Raw genomic sequence first — 19785 nt, forward strand, 5'->3', positions numbered from 1 at the left:
ACAGAGTTTAGAGCTAAAATTAAATCAGCTTCTGACTGCTGATTTCTGCTCGGGCAGGAGCGCAATGCATTATGGGTTATCATGTAGTAGCCTATGCTGCAGTGTAAACGCTCTGCATACTGTCTGATCGATGAGTATGCAGTATGGACAGTATGCAGTATGGAAGTATATAGTATGCGGTTTCGAACACAGCCTGTGTGTGTGTGTGTGTGTATGTGTGTGTGAGTGTGTGAGTGAGTGAGTGTGTGTGTGACTGACTTGAGGTAGAAGTCGATGATGACGTCGTTGAGGAACTCTCCGGCGTCCAGACAGGACAGATCTTCCTGGGTCACAGAGATCCTTCCTCTGGAGGGAGGAGCCGGGAACTGGATCAACCTGAGACCGGGACAGGGACAGGGATCAGGACCAGGGTGGGGTTGCACCAGGTTGGCGTATCTCTCTACTAAATTCAGGATTTAGTAATTACTAAACCGCTACTAAACCCTTAGTAATTACTAGCTAGTTTGCAACTAACTAATATCGGTTGCACCAGACCAGTTTATGCAATCCCGTGTCTAGTAAATGCGTAAGTGGTTACTAGCAGGTTACTAGTCGCATGAAGTGATGACAACAACTTGGCTACCCAATCAGCGTGCGGAGCAGAATGTACACGTGTCAATGCGGGACATGCCACCACATCCGGAAAGCCAGTGTAGGTACCAGATGTGTCCGGGGCTGCGACTGGCGATGACGTGGCACATCGTGATTGGTCGTGGTGGCGTAATGCATTACTTAGATGCTACCGCGGATGTTGGCGAAGTTAGTCACTTTGCCCCATAGTAAATCATCTGTCACAAGCCACATCTCTTCTCAACAGTTTGACAGGAAAATGGCAATTTTCAGACAGACAATTCAGGAGAAAATGAACTTTGTTCCAGACCTGTCTCTGGCTCAACAACACACTCCCAGCAGATTTGGCACAAATCTCCTAGGCAACGCAATCATTTTCGTCTCTGTTAGCTGTGTAAATGTTTAATGTTATCATAAGAAAATATAAATAGCTCACTTTCGTCTACCTACAACTTTTATAAATCCTCATGACCAATCACGATGCGCCACGTCATCGCCAGTCGCGGCCCCGGACAAATCTGGCAGCGCGGACACATTTGGTACCTACACCGGCAATGTTGTGGTATTTCTATTTCACAGTACCGTTGTACTCGACCTGTGTCCCCAACCACATTCTGCATCGACCCCGTAGCGAAGTATTGCAACGTAGCAACGGAGGTAGAGCCACGTTCGGACCCGTGCTTAATTGCCGCAGCTAACGTTAGCATGTCCGTGATCCACATTATGTGGTCGCGTATTTAAACGATACCGACAGTAAATATCTCTGGAGGATGTGGCGAAGTTAAGCGCAGTGAAAGCTGCAGAAGAGACGGATGAATAAAAGAAAAATGGCATAAAAGGGCTCTCACACCATCCCAACAAATAATCAGTACACTGGACTTTCGCTCTCTGTGGATTGGACCACTCTGTGACTTTGTGACATGTCAGGCTACAAGATGAGACTGTTGACGGACTAATATGGACACATGTGCAGACACACACGTAATCTGTATGTACTGTCTAGAGCTAGACTTCAGCTCTGTTTACTACCTACTGCTGTGACATGTTATGTCAAAATGTCATAAGTAAAAGAAAAGATTATGATAAAGATTTTATTCTGTGGGTAATGGGGGCGGGACTAGATAAGCTTTTGCTTCTCCCGCTTTCCCTTTCGGCCATGTGTATTGTATTATTGAACTAAGATGAAGTGTGATGATGATGATTTAATTGACATGCCCGAAATAAACAAATAAATAAATATCAAAGTCATCATATACATCTAAAGGTGGATTCTGTCTGTCAAAAGCCTTTTCCTAACGGCAGGTTCTCTGTTTTGTAAAGCAAGCCTCTCTAAACGAGCCGTTATAAGCTAGTTGTTGTTGTTAGGTAACTATAGGTCAGTCAGCCATGTGGAAACCCTGGTGTGACTGTCTCTTTTAAATGTTTGTGTGTTTGTCTTTATGGACCTGTGGAGTCTAATAATAAAGTCTTGATTGATTGATTGATTGATTGATTGATATAGGCTACTAGTAAACAGTTACACAACCCCTAGGGTAGGTGTAAATATTTATTAAACACTTTGTAATTACTAGCTCTACGGGATTCCTAGTAAAACTGGTGCAACCCATTTGAATTTATCTTGATTTAGTAAACACTTACATATTTACTAAGGTTAGTAAACACTTAGTGAGAGGTGGGGCCACCGGCTCCTGGACCTGGACCAGGACTAAAGGGATAGTCCAGCTTTTTTGAAGTGGGGTTGTATGAGGTACAAATTCTGACCAGGAGTTAGTCTGAGCCATGTCATGTCAGGTGTCATTGTAAAGCTCTCTCTCCTGAACAATGATGTCATTTCCTTTGTCTCATAGCAACAAATCCTAAAAGTAGGATTGACAATAACAATCTCTGTAATTTTACAATCCAAGTCTTTAAAGGCTGTTTTCTCAGAAAGAGTTTTTCAGACTCAGACTCCTCTCTAGAAATCTCCACTTCAGCAGCACTTCCAGACACCAAACCTTCCACTTTGATCCCTTTCTATATTCTGAAGGTTTTTACAGAGGGGATTGTTGATATATCATTCACAGCCTCATTTATACAACATTTTATTAGTAAAAACATGGAGACATTAGATGTTTTAGGGCTGGTGACAGTATTTTCTCATTTACAGAGTGATAAAAAGAGATATCCACAATCCTCCTCTGTAAAAACTAAAGACTCTAATATGTCAACAAAATAAAACAAAGTAGCTTTATCCATTGTTCACATATCTGTTCTGGAAATATATGCAAATTAGTGCATATTTAATGAGCGATTGTCTCATTTACATATTTAAACATGAGGTTTGGAACAGAAAATAAAAACTCTTTCATGTCGCTGCTCTGACCTCGTGGGAAGCTGCTGCAGACGGGAGGAGCTCAGACTGCACCTCCTCCTCCTCTGACTCCTCCTCACCGGGCTGGACTCCTCTGACTGGCCCAGCAGGGAGAGGAGGTGCTGGTCCAGAGGAGGAGGACAGGTTTTGAGGAGCAGCAGCCCGTCATTCCACTTCAGAGGGGAGGTCAGGCCACCGCAGGAGGAGGAGGAGGAGGAGGAGCAGCGTCCCCTCTTGTACTCCTCCATGTCCAAGATGGAGGCCAACAGAGCAGCCTGGAGCTCCTCCAGCTGCTCCTTCAACACCAGGAGGAGGAAGGAGCAGGGAGGACCTGGAGAGGAGGAGAGTGGAGGAGAAAGGAGAGGAGGAGGAGGAGGAGGAGGAGGAGGAGGAGGAGGAGGAGGAGGAGGAGGAGGAGAAAGGAGAGGAGAAGAGAAGGAGGAGGAAAAGAGGAGGAGAAGAAAGGAGAAAGGAGAGGAAGAAGAGGAGGAGGAGAAGAGGGGAGGAGGAGAAGGAGGAGAGGAGAGATGGTGAACAAGTGGAGGAGGAGAGGAGGATGAGGAGAAGAGGAGGAGGAGAAGAGAGAGAAGGATAAGAGGAGGAGAGGGGAGGAAGAGGGGAGAAGAGAGGAGGAGGAAGATGAGGGAGAGAGGGGAAGAGGAGGAGGAGAACAGGAAGAGAAAGAGGAGAAGGAGAGGAGGAAGAGGAGAAAAGGAGGAGAAGAGGAGGAAAAGAGGAGGAGGAGGAGAGAAGAAGAAGAGGAGGAGGAGGAGGAGGAGAGAAGAAGAGGAGAAAAAGAGGAGAAAAGGAGGAGAAAGAGGAGAAATATTCCAGATTGAGAAACAACAGAGCAACTTCCCTCATAGTTTAGTTTCCGACTGCAGCTTCAATGAGTTCCTGAACTCATCTGACCTATTAACAGCTGATTATTATTATGGGATGTTGATGAAACTGAGCGGTGGGCGTGGTCTGACCTGGGGGGGCGGGGCTCTGCAGCGCCGCCACTTCTCTCTGCAGCAGTCTGGCCTGAGCGTCCGTCACCCAGAGGAACAGCAGCGAGGGGGCGGGGCCTGTCCATCCGTCCAGCAGAGCTCCGCCCCTCGCCACCTCGCCACCGTCCCACACGCCGTAACCTCTGACCTGGGACGCCACCACCGTCACCTCCACTGGCTCCTCCTCCTCCTGCTCCCCAGGCACTGAGAGGAGACGCAACAGAGAGGAGTCATGTGACCTGGTGGAGAGGAGGAGGAGGAGGAGGAGACAGAGAGGAGGGGGAGGAGGAAGAGGAGGAGGAGGAGGAGGAGGAGGAGACAGAGAGGAGGGGGAGGAGGAAGAGGAGGAGGAGACAGAGAGGAGGGGGAGGAGGAAGAGGAGGAGGAGACAGAGAGGAGGGGAGGAGGGGGGGAGGAAGAGGAGGAGGAGGAGACAGAGAGGAGGGGAGGAGGGGGAGGAGGAAGAGGAGGAGATAGAGGAGGAGGAGGAGACAGAGAGGAGGGGGAGGAGGAAGAGGAGTAGGAGGAGGAGGAGGAGGTGTGTACCTGTCAGAGGGAGGATGATTCCGTCCTCAGTGACCTGCAACAGTCAGAGAGTTACAGTTAACATTGTGTTGTTTGTGTTGTTTTTATGGTGCAGATGTTGACAAGCTGCTGAAGCTCCGCCCCCTGTGACACGCTGACCCACTGACCTCCTCCTGCCTCCTGCCTCCTGCCCCCCCCCCCACCACCACTTCCTCACCCCACCTCCTCCTCCTCCTCCTCCTCCTCCTCCTCCTCCTCCACCCCCTGCTGAGTCTCCTCCATCCCTCGTTAAGAACTTTATAACCATTTACAGCGGCTCTGGTGACGTTGCCATGACGACAGCTTGGCGTCTCTCAGGCCAAAACCGACGAGGTGTTTTCCAGTGACACACACACACACACACACACACACACGTACAAACACACACAATGAAACAAACAAAAGCTGGAAAACACATGTGAGTTATTAAAACCACAAGCAACACAATACAAGTGTGTGTCTGTGTGCGTGTGTGTGTGTGTGTGTGTGTGTGTGTGTGTGTGTGTGTGTGTGTGTGTGTGTGTGTGTGTGTGTGTGTGTGTGTGTGTGTGTGTGTGTGTGTGTGTGTGTGTGTGTCTGGATCAGGACGTGGAAAAACAGGAAGAGTTTAGAAACGTTGTAAAATCCCACAGCAGCTGCCTAACAGTGAACGCACCACGGTTACAGACACACACACACAGACACACACACACACACCATCATGGCCGCGGCGGCGAGGGCGTGCGTCAGGCCGGCGTGCAGCGAGGAGAAGTGGAGCTGCAGGAACGAGGGCGGCGCCGTGTGGACGCTGGGCTCTGATTGGTCGGTAGGAACGGCGCTCTGTGATGCGTCTCCTCCTCCACCCTGCTGCTCCTGCTGCTCCTCCTGCTGCTCCTCTTCCTCCTCTTCCTCGCTCGACAGCACAACTGGAGGTGGAAACAGATCACAGATCAATATCTATTTGATTATCATCTGATTGATTGATTGATTGATTGATTGATTGATTGATTGATTGATTGATTGATTGGTTGATTGATTGATTGATTGATTGGTTGATTGATTGATTGATTGGTTGATTGATTGATTGATTGAAGAGGAGGAGGAGGAAAAGGAGAAGAAAAGGAGGAAAAGAGGAGGAGGAAGAGGAGAAGAGCAGGGGAGAAGAAAAGGAGGAAGAAGAGAGGAGGAAGAGGAGAAAAGGAGGAAAAGAGCAGGAGAGGAGGAAAACAGGAGGAAGATGAGGAGGAGGGAGAGAGGGGTTAGAGGAGGAGGAGAAGAGGAGGAAGAGGAGAACAGGAGGAGAAGAGGAGGAGAGAAGAAAAGGAGGAAGAAGAAAGGAGAAGAGGAAGATGAGGAGGAGGAGGGAGAGAGGGGAAGATCGATCGATCGGTGATGGACTCACTGGGCTCCGTCGTCCTCGTCTGTCGAGGCGTCTGATTGGTCCTCTTCTCCTTGAACTCCCTCCACCTCCGTCTCTGCGCCTCCCTGGCCTCCTCCATGGCGACGGCGATGGCGACGGCGCTGCTCCTCCACGCCGTCCGGTCCAGACTCCTCCTCCGGCCCGGCGACGCCTCGGGATCAATACGCCGTTAATCTACTGATCTATTGATCTATTGATCGATCGGTGTTTGCAGACAGACAGACGGAGCGTTACCTTCTCCTCGCCGGCGTCCTGTTCAGGCTCCGCCTCCTTCCTCTGACTCCCAGCATGCTCCTCACCGCGCAGCCTCGCCAGGGAGTCCATGGTCGCCACGGAGATGATTTTAGACGACGGCGGCGACGACAAACCTGGAGGTGAAAACAAATCAAAATATTATCAATAAAGTTTAAATTGCTGCTGCATTGATTATCATTCTGATCGACTAATAATCAATAACGCTCCAGTCAGACCTGATTGGTCCGTGCTCTTCCTCTGTGGCGGCGGCGGCGGGCGCTGGACGCTGCTGAGCTCAGGCTGCAGCAGCCGGTCTGACGCTCTCTTAGGACGCCACCTGGTGGACGGACAGAGGGACAGCGTCAGTCTCTCTCTATTCTATTATTATTATTCTTTCAATTATTTTACATTATTTAACTCTCTGAAAATTAAATATGTATTAAATATTAAACATTTCTTCTGTCTATGAGTTTCATCTTTTTGATACCCTACGTTGTTTCTGTATTTTAATCGTGTTGTTTTTTTCATGTCAGCGTCTTTGAGCACTTGTAAAAGCACGTTATAAATAAAATGTATATTATCATTATTATTACTACACAACAACCGTTTATTTAGAACCAGTGATTATTGACTCTGAGTTGTTAATTATCACCTTCACTGTTAGAAAGTCTCTGTTTGATTTTAATTTCGGCTCTTGACTCTCAGTCAATTCAATTCAATTCAGTTTTATTGGCATGACTGTCACAAAGACTATGTTGCCTACGCACAAAGACACAATGAAACAAAACAATAAACATCAGAGTTAGAGAACTACAAAGTATATATAGAATAAAAAACTTCAGAGAAAATAAATCAATCAATCTTTCTCTCTGTGTCTGTGTTTCTGTAGTTCATCGATCTCCAGGTTCCAGTTGTTCAACTGGTTTAATCTGGATCTAAATGATCTGGATGTTTAAATCCCTTGTTTTTCTATCCAGGATCAATAATCAATAATCCGTCTTTACTTTGATCCCAGTTGTTCAAAGCTCAGTTGGATTGGATCAGTCTGATCCAGATACCGAGTGTTAAATTTGGGGAAAATAATTCAAAGTTAACTCAGAGTCAGAGCAGTAAAGGTCAGTTTACAGCACCAGGAACTCGTCTTGGTGTCAAGTGCAAACATAAAGGTACCAAAAATAGAATAGAATAAGAATTTAGAGAATTAAGAATTGAAATAAAATAAAATAAAATAGAATGAATTCAAATATTCTGGTGCAAAAGATACGCATATACTATATACAAAAAGCAAATATGCAGATACTATAAATACACATATACTATATAAAAGAATAGAATAAAGAATAAAGATATATACAAAAAACTTGATTGACTTTATCCGGCGCCCTGCGTTTCTCTGGAGGATCTCACTCACCCGTTGGCTGTCGACCACGGCTCCGCCCTCTGCCCCGCCGCCTGTGATTGGCCCGTGGAGCGCCCCGGCCCCGGAGCTCTGTGATTGGCTGTCGTGGCGGCGGCGGCGGCTGTGTTGAGTCCCAGCAGCGTCTTCACCTCGTCCCTGAACGAAAGTTTACATGATGGCGCTCTGAACAACAACAACAACAACAACACGGTGTCACGTTCAGGGCAGCTGGGAAACCTCAGCATTGTTTCTGTTTCTCTGTGTGTGTGTGTGTGTCACAAACCTCTGTCTGTCCGTGGCGGAGCCGTGAGAGTTCCCAGCATGCATCCTGCTGCCCCCCCCTCTGCTGGACTCGGCCCCATAACCCTGTTCACACAGAACCACACACATGAACGACTCAGTGAGTTCACATGGACTTGAGTTTCCCAACGGGAAAAGAGAGCGACAACATCTCACCTCTGACCAAGAGCTGCAACTAACCATTATCTTCATTACCAATTATTTAAACGATTAATCGATCAGTTCTTTGGTCAATAAATTGTTAATAAATGTTAAAAACATCAATCGGTGTTTTTCAAACCACCAGACGACGTCCTCTAATGTCTTGTTTTGTCCACAAACCAAAGAGAGACTCAGTTTATTGTCATAAAGGAACAAAGAAACCAGAAATATTCACATTTAAGAAGCTGGAATCAGAGAATCTGGACTTTTTTTTTTATTAAAAAACTACTCAAACTGATTATTAGATTATCAGAATAGTTGACGATTAATTGATTAATCGATGAATTGTTGCAGCTCTAATTTGATGTTTACATGCACAAACTCAAAAAACGGATCCTCAAGTCCATGTAAACACACAGACTGACAGACCCACAGATCAGTCATTCCACCTTAAAGGGACAACGAGGAGTTTTGGAAAAGCGAAGCGTTTTCACACTACATTTATGAGCCTCCGTGCGCACCGTAAAATTCTTTTGACCGGCGCAAGACGGACTCATGTTTTCATTCATCAATAACTAAAGTCAGAGGTTCAAAGAGGTTCACATACCGTCGGAGTTCCGACCATAAACGGCGATTCAGCTGCGTTATTCTCATGACTCGTTGCGAAACCGAAAGTAAAAAACGCTGGTCGGCTCGACCAGCATCTCCGCCACCACTAATAATAACAAAATAACGATAGAGACAAAACGATATATTTATCGTAAATGGGCCCATTAACAAGTGTGGGTAGCGGAGATTCATCCACATTAACGTGAGACTTTTTTATAACCGAATAGAAACTCCTCGTTGTCCCTTTAACACCACCTCAGACACTGACAGCCTGGTGAATCATAATAATACTGTACCACCTTAAACTGTGGCGGCGTGCTGTGGAGGCGGGACAGCGGTGACCGCAGGTGGAGGTGGGCGGAGTCACCGTCTGATGGCTGTTTCCTCTTCGGGATTTTGAACGGAGACGCCATCCTGTCCACACACACACACACACACAATCAAACACATATACTGTCATGAATTTTGGTCCATTCTTCTTCCTTAGCATCTCTTCTTTCAGAATAGTGGAAAGAAAAGGTAGAAATATTTGATTTTACTTCATTTTGTCTATACATTTATCCTAAATTCAAAGCTCTCTCTCTCCTGAACAATGATGTCATTTCCTTTGTATCAACAACAAATCATAAAAGTAGGATTGACAATAACAATCTGTGTAATTTTACAGTCCAAGTCTTTAAAGGCCGTTTTCTCAGAAAGAGTTTTTCAGACTCAGACTCTGAGCTAGAAATCTCCACTTCAGCAGCACTTCCAGACACCAAACCTTCCACTTTGATCCCTTTCTATATTCTGAAGGTTTTTACAGAGGGGATTGTTGATATATCATTCACAGCCTCATTTATACAACATTTTATTACTAAAAACATGGAGACATTAGATGTTTTAGGGCTGGTGACAGTATTTTCTCATTTACAGAGTGATAAAAAGAGATATCCACAATCCTCCTCTGGAAAAACTAAAGACTCTAATATGTCAACAAAATAAAACGAAGTAGCTTTCTCCATTGTTCACATTTCTGTTCTGTAATTTCCCAGCTTGGGATCAATAAAATATATTTATGGAAATGTATGCTAATTAGTGCATATTTCATTAGATATTGCCTCGTTTTTTATACATTTAAACATTAAATTTGACAAAACGTGTAATACAGAAAACAACTGTCTTAATTTGAGAGATAAACCTGTTAGTTTAATGCTTTTTTAAATCTTATTCACCTGCAGTGTCTCAGCTTAGCCGGTGAGCTAAGCTAAGCTAAGCTAGCTGCTGTTGGACTTCTTCTTCTTCTTCCGGTTAAACGGTCCTAAACTCTTCGGCGGGATCATGTGGCAGGAAGCAACGCGCTGTTCGCTCGATGACAAATGAAGAAAAAAAATGTAAAAATGAACTTTAAAACCACATTTGTCTCGTTTCTGTGGCTGCAGCTGCTGCTGTGGACGAGACGAAAACACTCCAGAGAAGCCAGACGACAACATCCGCTGCGTCACAGAGCGTGGTTACGTCATCGAACAACGTGCGTTTTGTTTAACTTTATAAACACTCCCCACCGTTTACAAAAGACAAAAGGCGGCAAAATGGCGGGTCAGTTAAATTTTATTGACAAATTAACATGAGTTCCTTGGATAAAAATAAAAGAAAACAGTACGAATTTTAACAAATACAAGTCACCTGCACATTTAATAACAATAACTTCATCTATAAACGAAAACAAGTTTACAAGAATCTGTTAGAAGAGTTTAAAATTTACTGATTTAATTCAAGCACTGTGTTAGCCTACTTTTTAATATTGCCTATTAAAGGTTGAATCTGGAGTTAGACAAATACAAATTAAATCCATCTTAATCATCACCTGTGGGCTTCTCGTCTTGGTGGGGGCTGTGTCTGCAGCGCCCTCTCCCCCTGCCTGCCTGTATTTTGGTCTTTTTGCTTTGTTTTGTTGTGCACGGGGACGTTTCTGGATGGAGAGCGAGAGAGTCTGTGTTTTCTCTCCAGCCAATGACAGAGCTCAGGGTGGGGTTGGACAGGTTTGGCCTATCTCTCTACTAAATTCAAGATTTAGTAATTTTACTACCCTAAAGAGTTCAGGTGAAGCTACGTGCAGCAGAGTGGGAGGCTCAGGGCTGCTAGCCGCACTAGCCGTGTTAGTGAGCACGTCTCTCTCTCTCTCAGCAGTCAGGACCGCAAAGAAAAAAAAACACAGTCTGAGTGAAGTGCTGGAGCCACGGACGGATACCCGGACGTCACCGACAACTAAAGTCTTGAGTGGTAACAGTACCGTTGTGGTGAGCTAGCTCGATGCTAACTTCGGCTAGCGGTAGCGGTTAGCATCCAGAGCTCCAGCTCTTCACTTGGTATTTTCCTATGTGGTCCTGAACAGTGTTGTATCACTGGAAAAAGTCGCTAGATTTGTCGCTAGTCGTAATGTGTTACTTTGTAGCGCGTTACACCCAACACTGGTCCTGACAACTGCTTCTGCTGCTGCTGATAGGGGCAGGAGGCTACACAGTTGAGCCCGAGAGGAGGGGCCCAGTTTTAATGTTTTGTTAACAAACTGAAACGAACAAAACTCCAGACTCTACCTTTAACAAAAATCAATTATTTCGTTCAAAAGTATGTCTTGCATTAATGAGTAATTAACCCTATCTACAATCTGAAGTGCTCTACCCCTACCCTAACCCTAAGCTTTGAATTTGGCATTCATATTTACATAGAACTGGTAAGATCAATGCTGGCTGCCATGTTGTGCCACCATCTTTGACGTTAGGATTTCTATATACAGTCAACGGAGATACCAGAGTGTTGGCTCTGGGAGAAATGATCACTGCGGGGTAGAGAGAGAAAGGATGGAGGGTCACACTGATGCTGCATTCAGGTGGAATCAGGCAGACAGCAAACAAACCAGATGTCATTTTAGTTGTCGAGAGAGGGCCGTTAAAACGTGGGTGAGGTAAACAATACAACATCACCATGACAACATATTGTCAAAGTGTGTTTCATTTTGGACCACTTCCGTTCTGTTGGACCACTTGTTTGTTTATCCAGCTCCATGCAGCGGCTGTCGTACCTCTGCCGTCTGCCCGATTCCATGTGAATGCAGCATAAAGAATACTATTCAGTTGGAACCTCACCGTGACATGGAAGAAAATTTTACACATTAGATGTGTCCCAATTCAGTGGCTGCAGCCTTCAGAGACGGCATTTGAAGGCCAGTTACAGCGTGACAACTAGGCCTGTCCCAATTCAACTCAATTCAATTCGAAGGCTCCTCCTTACTTTACCAGTTCTAGGAAGACACTGAATCGGGACACAGCTAGTGTGTCTTTAATGAATCTGAATGTGACTGACAGATGTGTAACAGACTGAACTGTCTGTTCAACACAGAGTCAAGGAGGAACCAGACCAGAACCCAAACCCAGGATACAGAGGCTCAGTGGAGGTGGTGTTGAAGGTGTAGAGGTGGATCAGTGAGTCAGAGGAGACTCTGTAGAAGGACAGAGTGCCAGCAGGACAGTCCACATACACTGCTACTCTGTTAGAGACAGAGGAAGTGGTGGAGGAGGAGGAAGAGATGGCTGTTTCTATGTTGTTGTGCCAGACGTTGTAACGACCTCTGTAGAAGTTCAGTCTCCAGGACTGATCGTTCCTTCCAAACTCACTGTCTTCACTGTTTCCCTTCCTTCTGATTCCTCTGTAACTCACTGATACATCCACATCTCCACTCCACTCCACCTCCCAGTAGCAGCGACCAGTCAGACCAGTTGAACACAGCAGCTGAGGTCGAAGGTCAAATCTGTCTAGATGATCAGGATATGACTGATCCTCCTCCACATGTGTCGCCTTCCTGTTGTCTTCAGACAGTTTGATCCACTTGTTCACTGTGTTTGTGTCGATTGTGAGTGGACAGGAATCTGATGGAGAGAACAAGACACAGCTGCAGTTATTGATCATCTGATCAGTTATTGGCAGTTTGATGAAGACTGTGAAGATGGTTGAATGAAGTTCAAACACACTTACACTTCCTCAGACCTGGTGTCAACCATTGGACTCCAACAGGTTCCACCCTGAAAGAAGAAGAGAAGAAAGAGCTGGAGACTTCCTGTTGTGATGATACAGAGCAGGAGGAGACGAGGAGGAAACACCTCATCACCCTGTCTAATAGTAAAGTGTGCACCTGCATGAAGCTCCTCCTCCTCTATCAGACAGTGTGTGTGGCTGCAACAGCCTCTCCATACCTGAGAGTCTCCACTCTGGCCAACAGCCGCTCTATTCCTGAGTCTCCTGGATGGTTGTAGCTCAGGTCCAGCTCTCTCAGATGGTCTGGGTTGGAGTTCAGAGCTGAGACCAGAGAAGCACAGCCTTCCTCTGTGACCAGGCATCCTGACAGACTGAACACACACAACAACACACAGGAACCTTCTGTCAATACCTGCTGCTGTGTTCAAATGTCATAAAATAAAAAAGCTTGATGGATCCTCACCTGAGAGTCTCCAGTCTACAGTGTGGACTATCCAGTCCACCAGCCAGGACCTTGACTCCGGAGTCCTGCAGGTTGTTGTTACTCAGGTCCAGGTGTCTGAGACTAGAGGACTGGGAGCTGAGGACTGAGGACAGAGCTTCACAGCTTCTCTCTGAGAGGTTACAGTAGTTTAGTCTGAGGAAACAGCAACAAATAATCACCATGATTGTGTCACACAGCTTGGACCAAACTATCCTGAATCAATTGAACTCTTTCTACACTCACAGAACTTTCTTAGAGGCTTTGACCACTGGCATCAGCCTCAGAAGAACCTCCTCTGAAGGAGAGTATTTCTTCAGATCAAACGCGTCCAGATCTCCTGATGACAGTAAGATGAAGGCCAGAGCCGACCACTGAGCAGGAGACAGTTTGTCTGTGGAGAGACGTCCTGAACTCAGGGACTGTTGGATCTCCTCCACTAGAGAACGATCATTCAGTTCATTCAGACAGTGGAGCAGGTTGATGGTTTTCTCTGGAGAGGGAGTCTCTTCAATCTTCTCCTTGATGTACTTGACCGTCTCCTGTGAGTCACTTTTTGTCTGTGTCATCAGTCCTTGTAGAAGGTTCTGATTGGTCGACAGGGAAAGACCCAGGAGGAAGCGGAGGAACAAGTCCAGGTGTCCATTTGGACTCTGTAAGGCCTCGTCCACAGCGCTCTGGTAGAAAGAGGTCAATATAGATGTGACTCCTGTTGTTTCAGACTCCATGGATGGATGGATCAGGTTGAGTCCAGAGTTGATGAAGGTCAGATGGACATGAAGAGCAGCCAGAAACTCCTGAACACTCAGATGGACGAAGCAGAACACCTTGTACTGGAACAGGCCTCTCTCCTCTTTAAAGATCTGTGTGAACACTCCTGAGTACACTGAGGCTGCTCTGATATCGATGCCACACTCTGTTAGGTCAGATTCATAGAAGATCAGGTTTCCCTTTTGCTGCTGCTCAAAAGCCAGTTTTCCCAGAGACTCAATCATCTTCCTGCTCTTTCGATTCCAGTGTTGATCTGTCTCAGCTCCTCCATCATACTTGAAGTTCTTCAGTTTTAGATGAACCACCAGGAAGTGGATGTACATCTCAGTCAGGGTGGTTGGCAGCTCTCCTCCCTCTCTGGTCTTCAACAGCTCCTCTAGAACTGTAGCAGTGATCCAGCAGAAGACTGGGATGTGGCACATGATGTGGAGGCTTCGTGATCTCTTGATGTGGGAGATGATCTCTCTGGCCTGCTGCTCATCTCTGAACCTCTTCCTGAAGTACTCCTCCTTCTGTGGGTCAGTGAACCCTCTGACCTCTGTCACCATGTCAACACACTCAGGAGGGATCTGATTGGCCGCTGCAGGTCTTGTGGTTATCCAGAGGCGAGCAGAGGGAAGCAGTTTCCCCCTGATGAGGTTGGTCAACAGCACGTCCACTGAGGTGGACTCTGTCACATCAGTCAGGATCTCAGTGTTGTGGAAGTCCAGAGGAAGTCGACACTCGTCCAGACCGTCAAAGATGAAGACGACCTGGAACTGATCAAACCTGCAGATTCCTGCTTCTTTGGTTTCAGAGAAGAAGTGATGAACAAGTTCCACCAAGCTCAACTTTTTCTCCTTCAGCACATTCAGCTCTCTGAAGGTGAAGGGAAATGTGAAGTCTATGTCCTGGTTGGTTTTGTCTTCAGCCCAGTCCAGAGTGAACTTCTGTGTTAAGACTGTTTTCCCAATGCCAGCCACTCCCTTTGTCATCACTCTTCTGATTGGTCGGTCTCTTCCAGGTGGGGCTTTAAAGATGTCTTCTTGTCTGAGGGTTGTTTCTGGTCTGTCTGGTTTCCTGGATGCTGTTTCAATCCATCTGACCTCATGTTCATCATTGACCTCTCCAGCCCCTCCCTCTGTGATGTAGAGCTCTGTGTAGATCTGGTTCAGGAGGGTTGAGTTTCCTGCTTTAGCAATGCCCTCAAACACACACTGGAACTTCTCCTTCAGGGCAGATTTGAGATTACGTCGACAAACTGCATCAATATGTCCTGAAAGAAAAACACAACAAAAAAGATCAACGAAAAATGTAAAGGTGTTTACGGAGCTCGGGCTCACCCCAAGCTTTGAATATCCCGCAGCTCGATAACGACCAATCAAATTCGTTTTCCTTACTCGGGTAAACTCGTGTTACAGCTTGTGACAACTCGGCACGGCAAACAGGACAAACGGCCATTTCTGTACACCAGTGGTTCCCAAACTTTTTTGTCTTGCGTACCCCCTGAGCCGTTTTGCCGTACCACAAGTACCCCCTCCCTCATACGTGTTGATGATTCTCCAAAAGTGGTCATAACTTAACACAACTGATTAAGAAATGAAAATCATTTCAATGTCTCTCTTCAATTTGTACAAAGACATTTTACGCATGTTCTCCTGCATTTTAGTTGTTTCTGGCTGTTTTGTTGTGGTCAAATGTGTCTTCACAGAGTTGTAGGATTGTCACATTTCAAACTCAATACCAATACCCAGGAAAATATTGAATATGACATCATATTCAATACAGCAGCAGTGCCTCCCATCTTACTATTGTTCCATTATTTTATTTTTATTATAATCAAAAGGACTTATAACAGATGTTTTTTTGTTTTTTTAATTAAATGAAAAGCTAACTAAGAGTTGTGCAATTCCAGCATGTTGCTATTGTTTCATCTCCTCTGACGGGCGGGGCTCCCCCCTCCCTCCTCCCTCCCTCCTCTCTCACAACACACACACACGTGCAGGCAGACAGCGGAGAAAAAGAGAGGAGACGAAGGAGGAGTGTTGCCGTTAATATCGCCGTTTTAAACTCTTACGGCTAAATTCACCCTACGTGCGTCTAGTTCTGTGTAACTCTGTTACTTACTCAGGTCTAAACGCTCTGGACGCTGCCTGCTCTGCTCTCCTCTGCTCTGCCTGTCGAGTGCGCGCGTGTCGGGCGCTGTGGGGGCGCGCTGTTAATATCGATACTTTTAGAAATCAGTATCCAGATGTGCCGTTTTGCATCGATACTTTTGACAACTATACAAAGCTGTGCTACAGGTTGTTGTCTTCTGGGGGGAACTAGTTGTGGCGCACGTACCATTTCAGTAATGGGCTTATGAAGTGACTTGGAATATCTACTTACTGTATCATCTTGGTAATAAATTAATTAATGTTTCTACGTACCCCTGCAATGCGCTCACGTACCCCTAGGGGTACGCGTACCACACTTTGGGAACCACTGCTGTACACCTTTAATTCCTCTAAATAACGACTATATGAACATGTTTCCCTCCTTGTGTTCATGTCAGTAAATGTCTCATTTGTCCATCATGTTGAATCTTTAGAGAAATCCTCTTACTGCTTTGCAGACGCTCAGCCAACTCCTCCTCGTTCATCCTCCTCAGGAAGTTCACTGTGATCTTCAGGAATGCCTCTCTGCTGCTCTTCCTCTGCTCTTCATCCGCACCGTCCAACACCTCCTCATCGTCCCTCTGGCTCCCTGAGCTTTCTGGGTAATCTGGACTCAGAGACTCGTGGATCTTCTTCAACTCATTCTTCACATAAGTGACCATGTTCTCCTCCAGCAGCTGGAACAGAAACTCTATGAGTGACAGCATCAAACTAAAACCATGGAGCCAAACATCAGAACCAGATCATGTTGGACAGACTGACAATCCACTGGTGTCAAAGTGCAGCATGGAGATGATTGTGAACACAACAGATGTGACAGCAGCTGTTGGACATGTCCTCACCTTAAACATGGAGTCCAGCTGTGTTGGATGCTGCTGGACAGACTGACCACTGGGAACCTCTGAGCTCTTCTGGTCCACTCTGTGGAGGAATCATGGAGAATGAGCTCACATCATGTCTGTCCACACAGAGACACACAAGCTGAAGGTCCATGAAGTCAGGTTTGATGTGAATGAACTTGGGTTTTTTGCGATTCTTGTGTGTAATTAATTAATTTTGTTGATTAATTTTGCGCTCAGAGTGGCGAGGCTGGGAAAAGTCCGTCTGAATTAAAAGAGACGTGAATCTTTACGTTTATCAGCTCCAAGGTGGCGTTTCGTTTGTTTAATGGTTGTTTTATATGAAATCTATTTTTCCATGAACCCCTTGGAGAGTTAATGTTCAGTCCAGAAAAAGGCTGCGCGTTACATATTTTCTCCACACGCAAACCGCTATCAAAAAGCCACTCATAGCCACAAATAATGCTCAGAACAGCACCAAACGTCATCAACAGTACAAACAGGGTCCCAGCCCATAATACGAGGCATCAAACATCTGTTAGCTTAGCCTGGTTTCTACTGAAAAGAGACGACAACAACTCACCCACTCTCCTCCAGTTATACGCTATGCAGCAACTTTCCGCGTCCAGGCACTGACAACACACGTCGGAGTCCGACTGGCAGCACAAACATTCAGTTTCAGCGGCAGTGACCACACATGACCACTCGAACCCCCCAGGTCCAGCACATAGACTCCACCGGCAGATCTCCCTCTTACACTTTTCTCCTCCATTTCCTTCAACTTGTCTTTGGTCTTAAACTAATAGTGGCGCCCATCAAAATGAAACCAGTCGTCGTTGTTCTCAAACTCCATAAATTCAGCCGTGTTGTCCCTTCTGTGATGTCTGCTTCACCATGTTACAGTCTCTTCCTGAAACAAACGTCATCCTGATCTCACGTGTGGCGTTGCGTCTAATCTTGCACTTGTTTGCGTGATTTTCTCCCGCAAATATCTAAAGTGAGAAATGCCCAATTCCGTTCATTTCCCTGTGAACACTCGATAATAACTTTTAGAAACTGATAGACAAGATACATAGGAACTTTGGCTGCATTATGGAGTATGTGTGTACATTCAGCCTTGAGCTGCGGGACTCTACTTTACTCGGTAATCGCTTCCACGCCAGCGGACTACCTGTAACCATGGCAGTAACAAGTAGACATCACAGAAGGGACAACACGGCTGAGTTTATGGAGTTTGAGAACGACGACGACTGGTTTCATTTCGATGTGCGCCACTATCAGTTTGAGACTGAGTTTACTGAAGACAAGCTGAAGGAAATGGAGGAGAAAAGTGAAAGAGGGAGAGCTGCGGTGGAGTCTATGTGCTGGACCTGGGGGAATCAAGTGTCGGTGGCCACTGAAACCAGACGTCTGTGCTGAAACCAGATGTTTGTGCTGAAACCAGATGTCTGTGCTGAAACCAGATGTTTGTCTCAGACGTGTGTTGTCAGTGCCTGGACTCTATGCTGGACACGGAAAGTTGCTGCATAGCGTATAACTGGAGGAGAGTGGGTGAGTTGTTTTCGTCTCTTTTCAATAGAAACCAGGTTAAGCTAACAGATGTTTGATGCCTCGTATTATGGGTTGGGACTCTGTACTGTTGATGACGTTTGGTGCTGTTCTGAGCATTATTTGTGGCTATGAGTGGCTAAAGTTGCTACAACTGGAGAAGCTAGCAGTTAGCAGACTTCATCTCTCGAGGGGGGGTCTAACTCAGTGTTACGGTGCGTTGGACCATGGGTTAAATTTACGCCAGAATATCCCTTTAACCTGAGTCTGAGTGTCAGTTACAGCTTACATCTGATCAGCTGATCCTCGTCCTCCATGAAAGTCAATGATCCAGTTCCTTGAGTAGTCGCTTTCTGGAGACAGAAGGCTGGGTTCAGGACAGTCTGGTCTCTGCTGCTGGATCCTGAAACAACAACACAACTGATTAATGTACATGTTGGAGAAAACTGATGAGAAATATCTTTAAAGCAGTACTAAAGAACTTTAAGTTTTGGTTGAGTTTGGCGGCGCCTGTGGACCAAAGCGGTAGTGTTTTGCCTGAAGGAAGACTCCATTTCCCATGAACACTAGCGTGAAGCCCTGTAAATATCCTGCATTAAAATTAACAGAAGACATCAAAACTAAGTTTCTGTTTCCAGTGGATCATTTCAAAGTGAAAACACAAACATAATCCATTGCTAAAGTGCCGTTTTGCCTGTTCCCTCCTTGTTGTGACTCGCAAAAGTGAAAGTGAAACTTAAGTGAGAGCAGGGTTCCTACCATGCTCCTCAAAGCTGCTTAGTGCCAGAGAAAGAGATACAGACCCCCTCAGACCACGACAGAGGTGTCATTCAACTTGTTGTAAGTCGATGTATCATCACAAAAGTTATGAAAATATTTTATGAAGGTTGAAAAGTTACTTAGTGTTGGTTTAACTCATTCAGTGCCAGAGTTTTTTCCCCTCAGTGTGTACAGCCAATGCGCCAGCACTTTTGAGGATTTCTACTACTTTTCAAACAGCCACAGAATATGTTGTGCTATGACTAAAATGACGCAGAATATCTCAAATTTAAGGGGAAAATCTCTACTTTTACAAGAAAAAAATTAGTTAGCATGTTACACTTTTTAGTTATCCTCATTTGAATACAGCATGTTTTCTCCAAATTCAGCATGCTGGGAGGATAATTCTGAGAAAAACAGATTTAAAGTGAAGGAGACATTTTCAAGCAAAACTCTCCTTTTAACCTTTTTTTTTTTTTTGTCGGCAGCATGACTGATGATTCTCTGTCTCTGTCTCAAATGACCTGAATAGGCTATTCTTTTTTTATTGGTGGGATGGCGGGTCTCTAACTGTAGCGGGGACTGTGAGGCTGACCGCCGGTGAGTGCTTTGGCACAGGGGCGGGGCTCACGGCTGCACTCACT

The 19785-nt window shown here is 45.8% G+C and overlaps 2 protein-coding genes and 1 long non-coding RNA gene across 5 annotated transcripts in view; 1 reads left to right on the forward strand and 2 right to left on the reverse strand.

Moving 5' to 3' along the window:
* The window catches only part of senp7b (SUMO specific peptidase 7b), a 15826-nt gene extending 5767 nt beyond the window's left edge, over nucleotides 1-10059 (reverse strand). For 2 of the 3 annotated variants that reach the window (XM_083991517.1, XM_083991519.1), the window contains exons 1-12: nucleotides 9812-10059; nucleotides 8897-9011; nucleotides 7831-7913; nucleotides 7560-7730; nucleotides 6385-6485; nucleotides 6149-6282; nucleotides 5897-6065; nucleotides 5212-5420; nucleotides 4498-4531; nucleotides 3934-4155; nucleotides 2972-3290; nucleotides 259-375 (exon numbers count right to left, since the gene is read on the reverse strand). In XM_083991517.1, coding sequence (XP_083847643.1) covers nucleotides 259-375; nucleotides 2972-3290; nucleotides 3934-4155; nucleotides 4498-4531; nucleotides 5212-5420; nucleotides 5897-6065; nucleotides 6149-6282; nucleotides 6385-6485; nucleotides 7560-7730; nucleotides 7831-7913; nucleotides 8897-9010 — 1673 coding nt within the window. In that variant the 5' untranslated portion in view covers nucleotide 9011; nucleotides 9812-10059. The remainder of the gene's footprint in view (nucleotides 1-258; nucleotides 376-2971; nucleotides 3291-3933; nucleotides 4156-4497; nucleotides 4532-5211; nucleotides 5421-5896; nucleotides 6066-6148; nucleotides 6283-6384; nucleotides 6486-7559; nucleotides 7731-7830; nucleotides 7914-8896; nucleotides 9012-9811) is intronic. The other variant, XM_083991518.1, reaches the window with a different exon arrangement.
* Nucleotides 1-19785, forward strand: part of LOC311001087 — a 441127-nt gene that overhangs the window by 114028 nt on the left and 307314 nt on the right. The window lies entirely within an intron of this gene.
* LOC310997334 (NLR family CARD domain-containing protein 3-like) lies at nucleotides 11967-16657 on the reverse strand (the record flags this gene model as incomplete). The annotated part of the gene is made up of 6 exons (XM_083987009.1): nucleotides 11967-12502; nucleotides 12609-12655; nucleotides 12827-12979; nucleotides 13072-13245; nucleotides 13336-15115; nucleotides 16552-16657. The coding sequence occupies 6 exons, from the start codon at nucleotides 16655-16657 to the stop codon at nucleotides 11967-11969; spliced, it is 2796 nt and encodes a 931-aa protein (XP_083843135.1).

The sequence above is a fragment of the Trachurus trachurus genome (genome assembly GCF_905171665.1).
Source record: "Trachurus trachurus genome assembly, chromosome: 2".
Taxonomy (NCBI): Eukaryota; Metazoa; Chordata; class Actinopteri; order Carangiformes; family Carangidae; genus Trachurus; species Trachurus trachurus.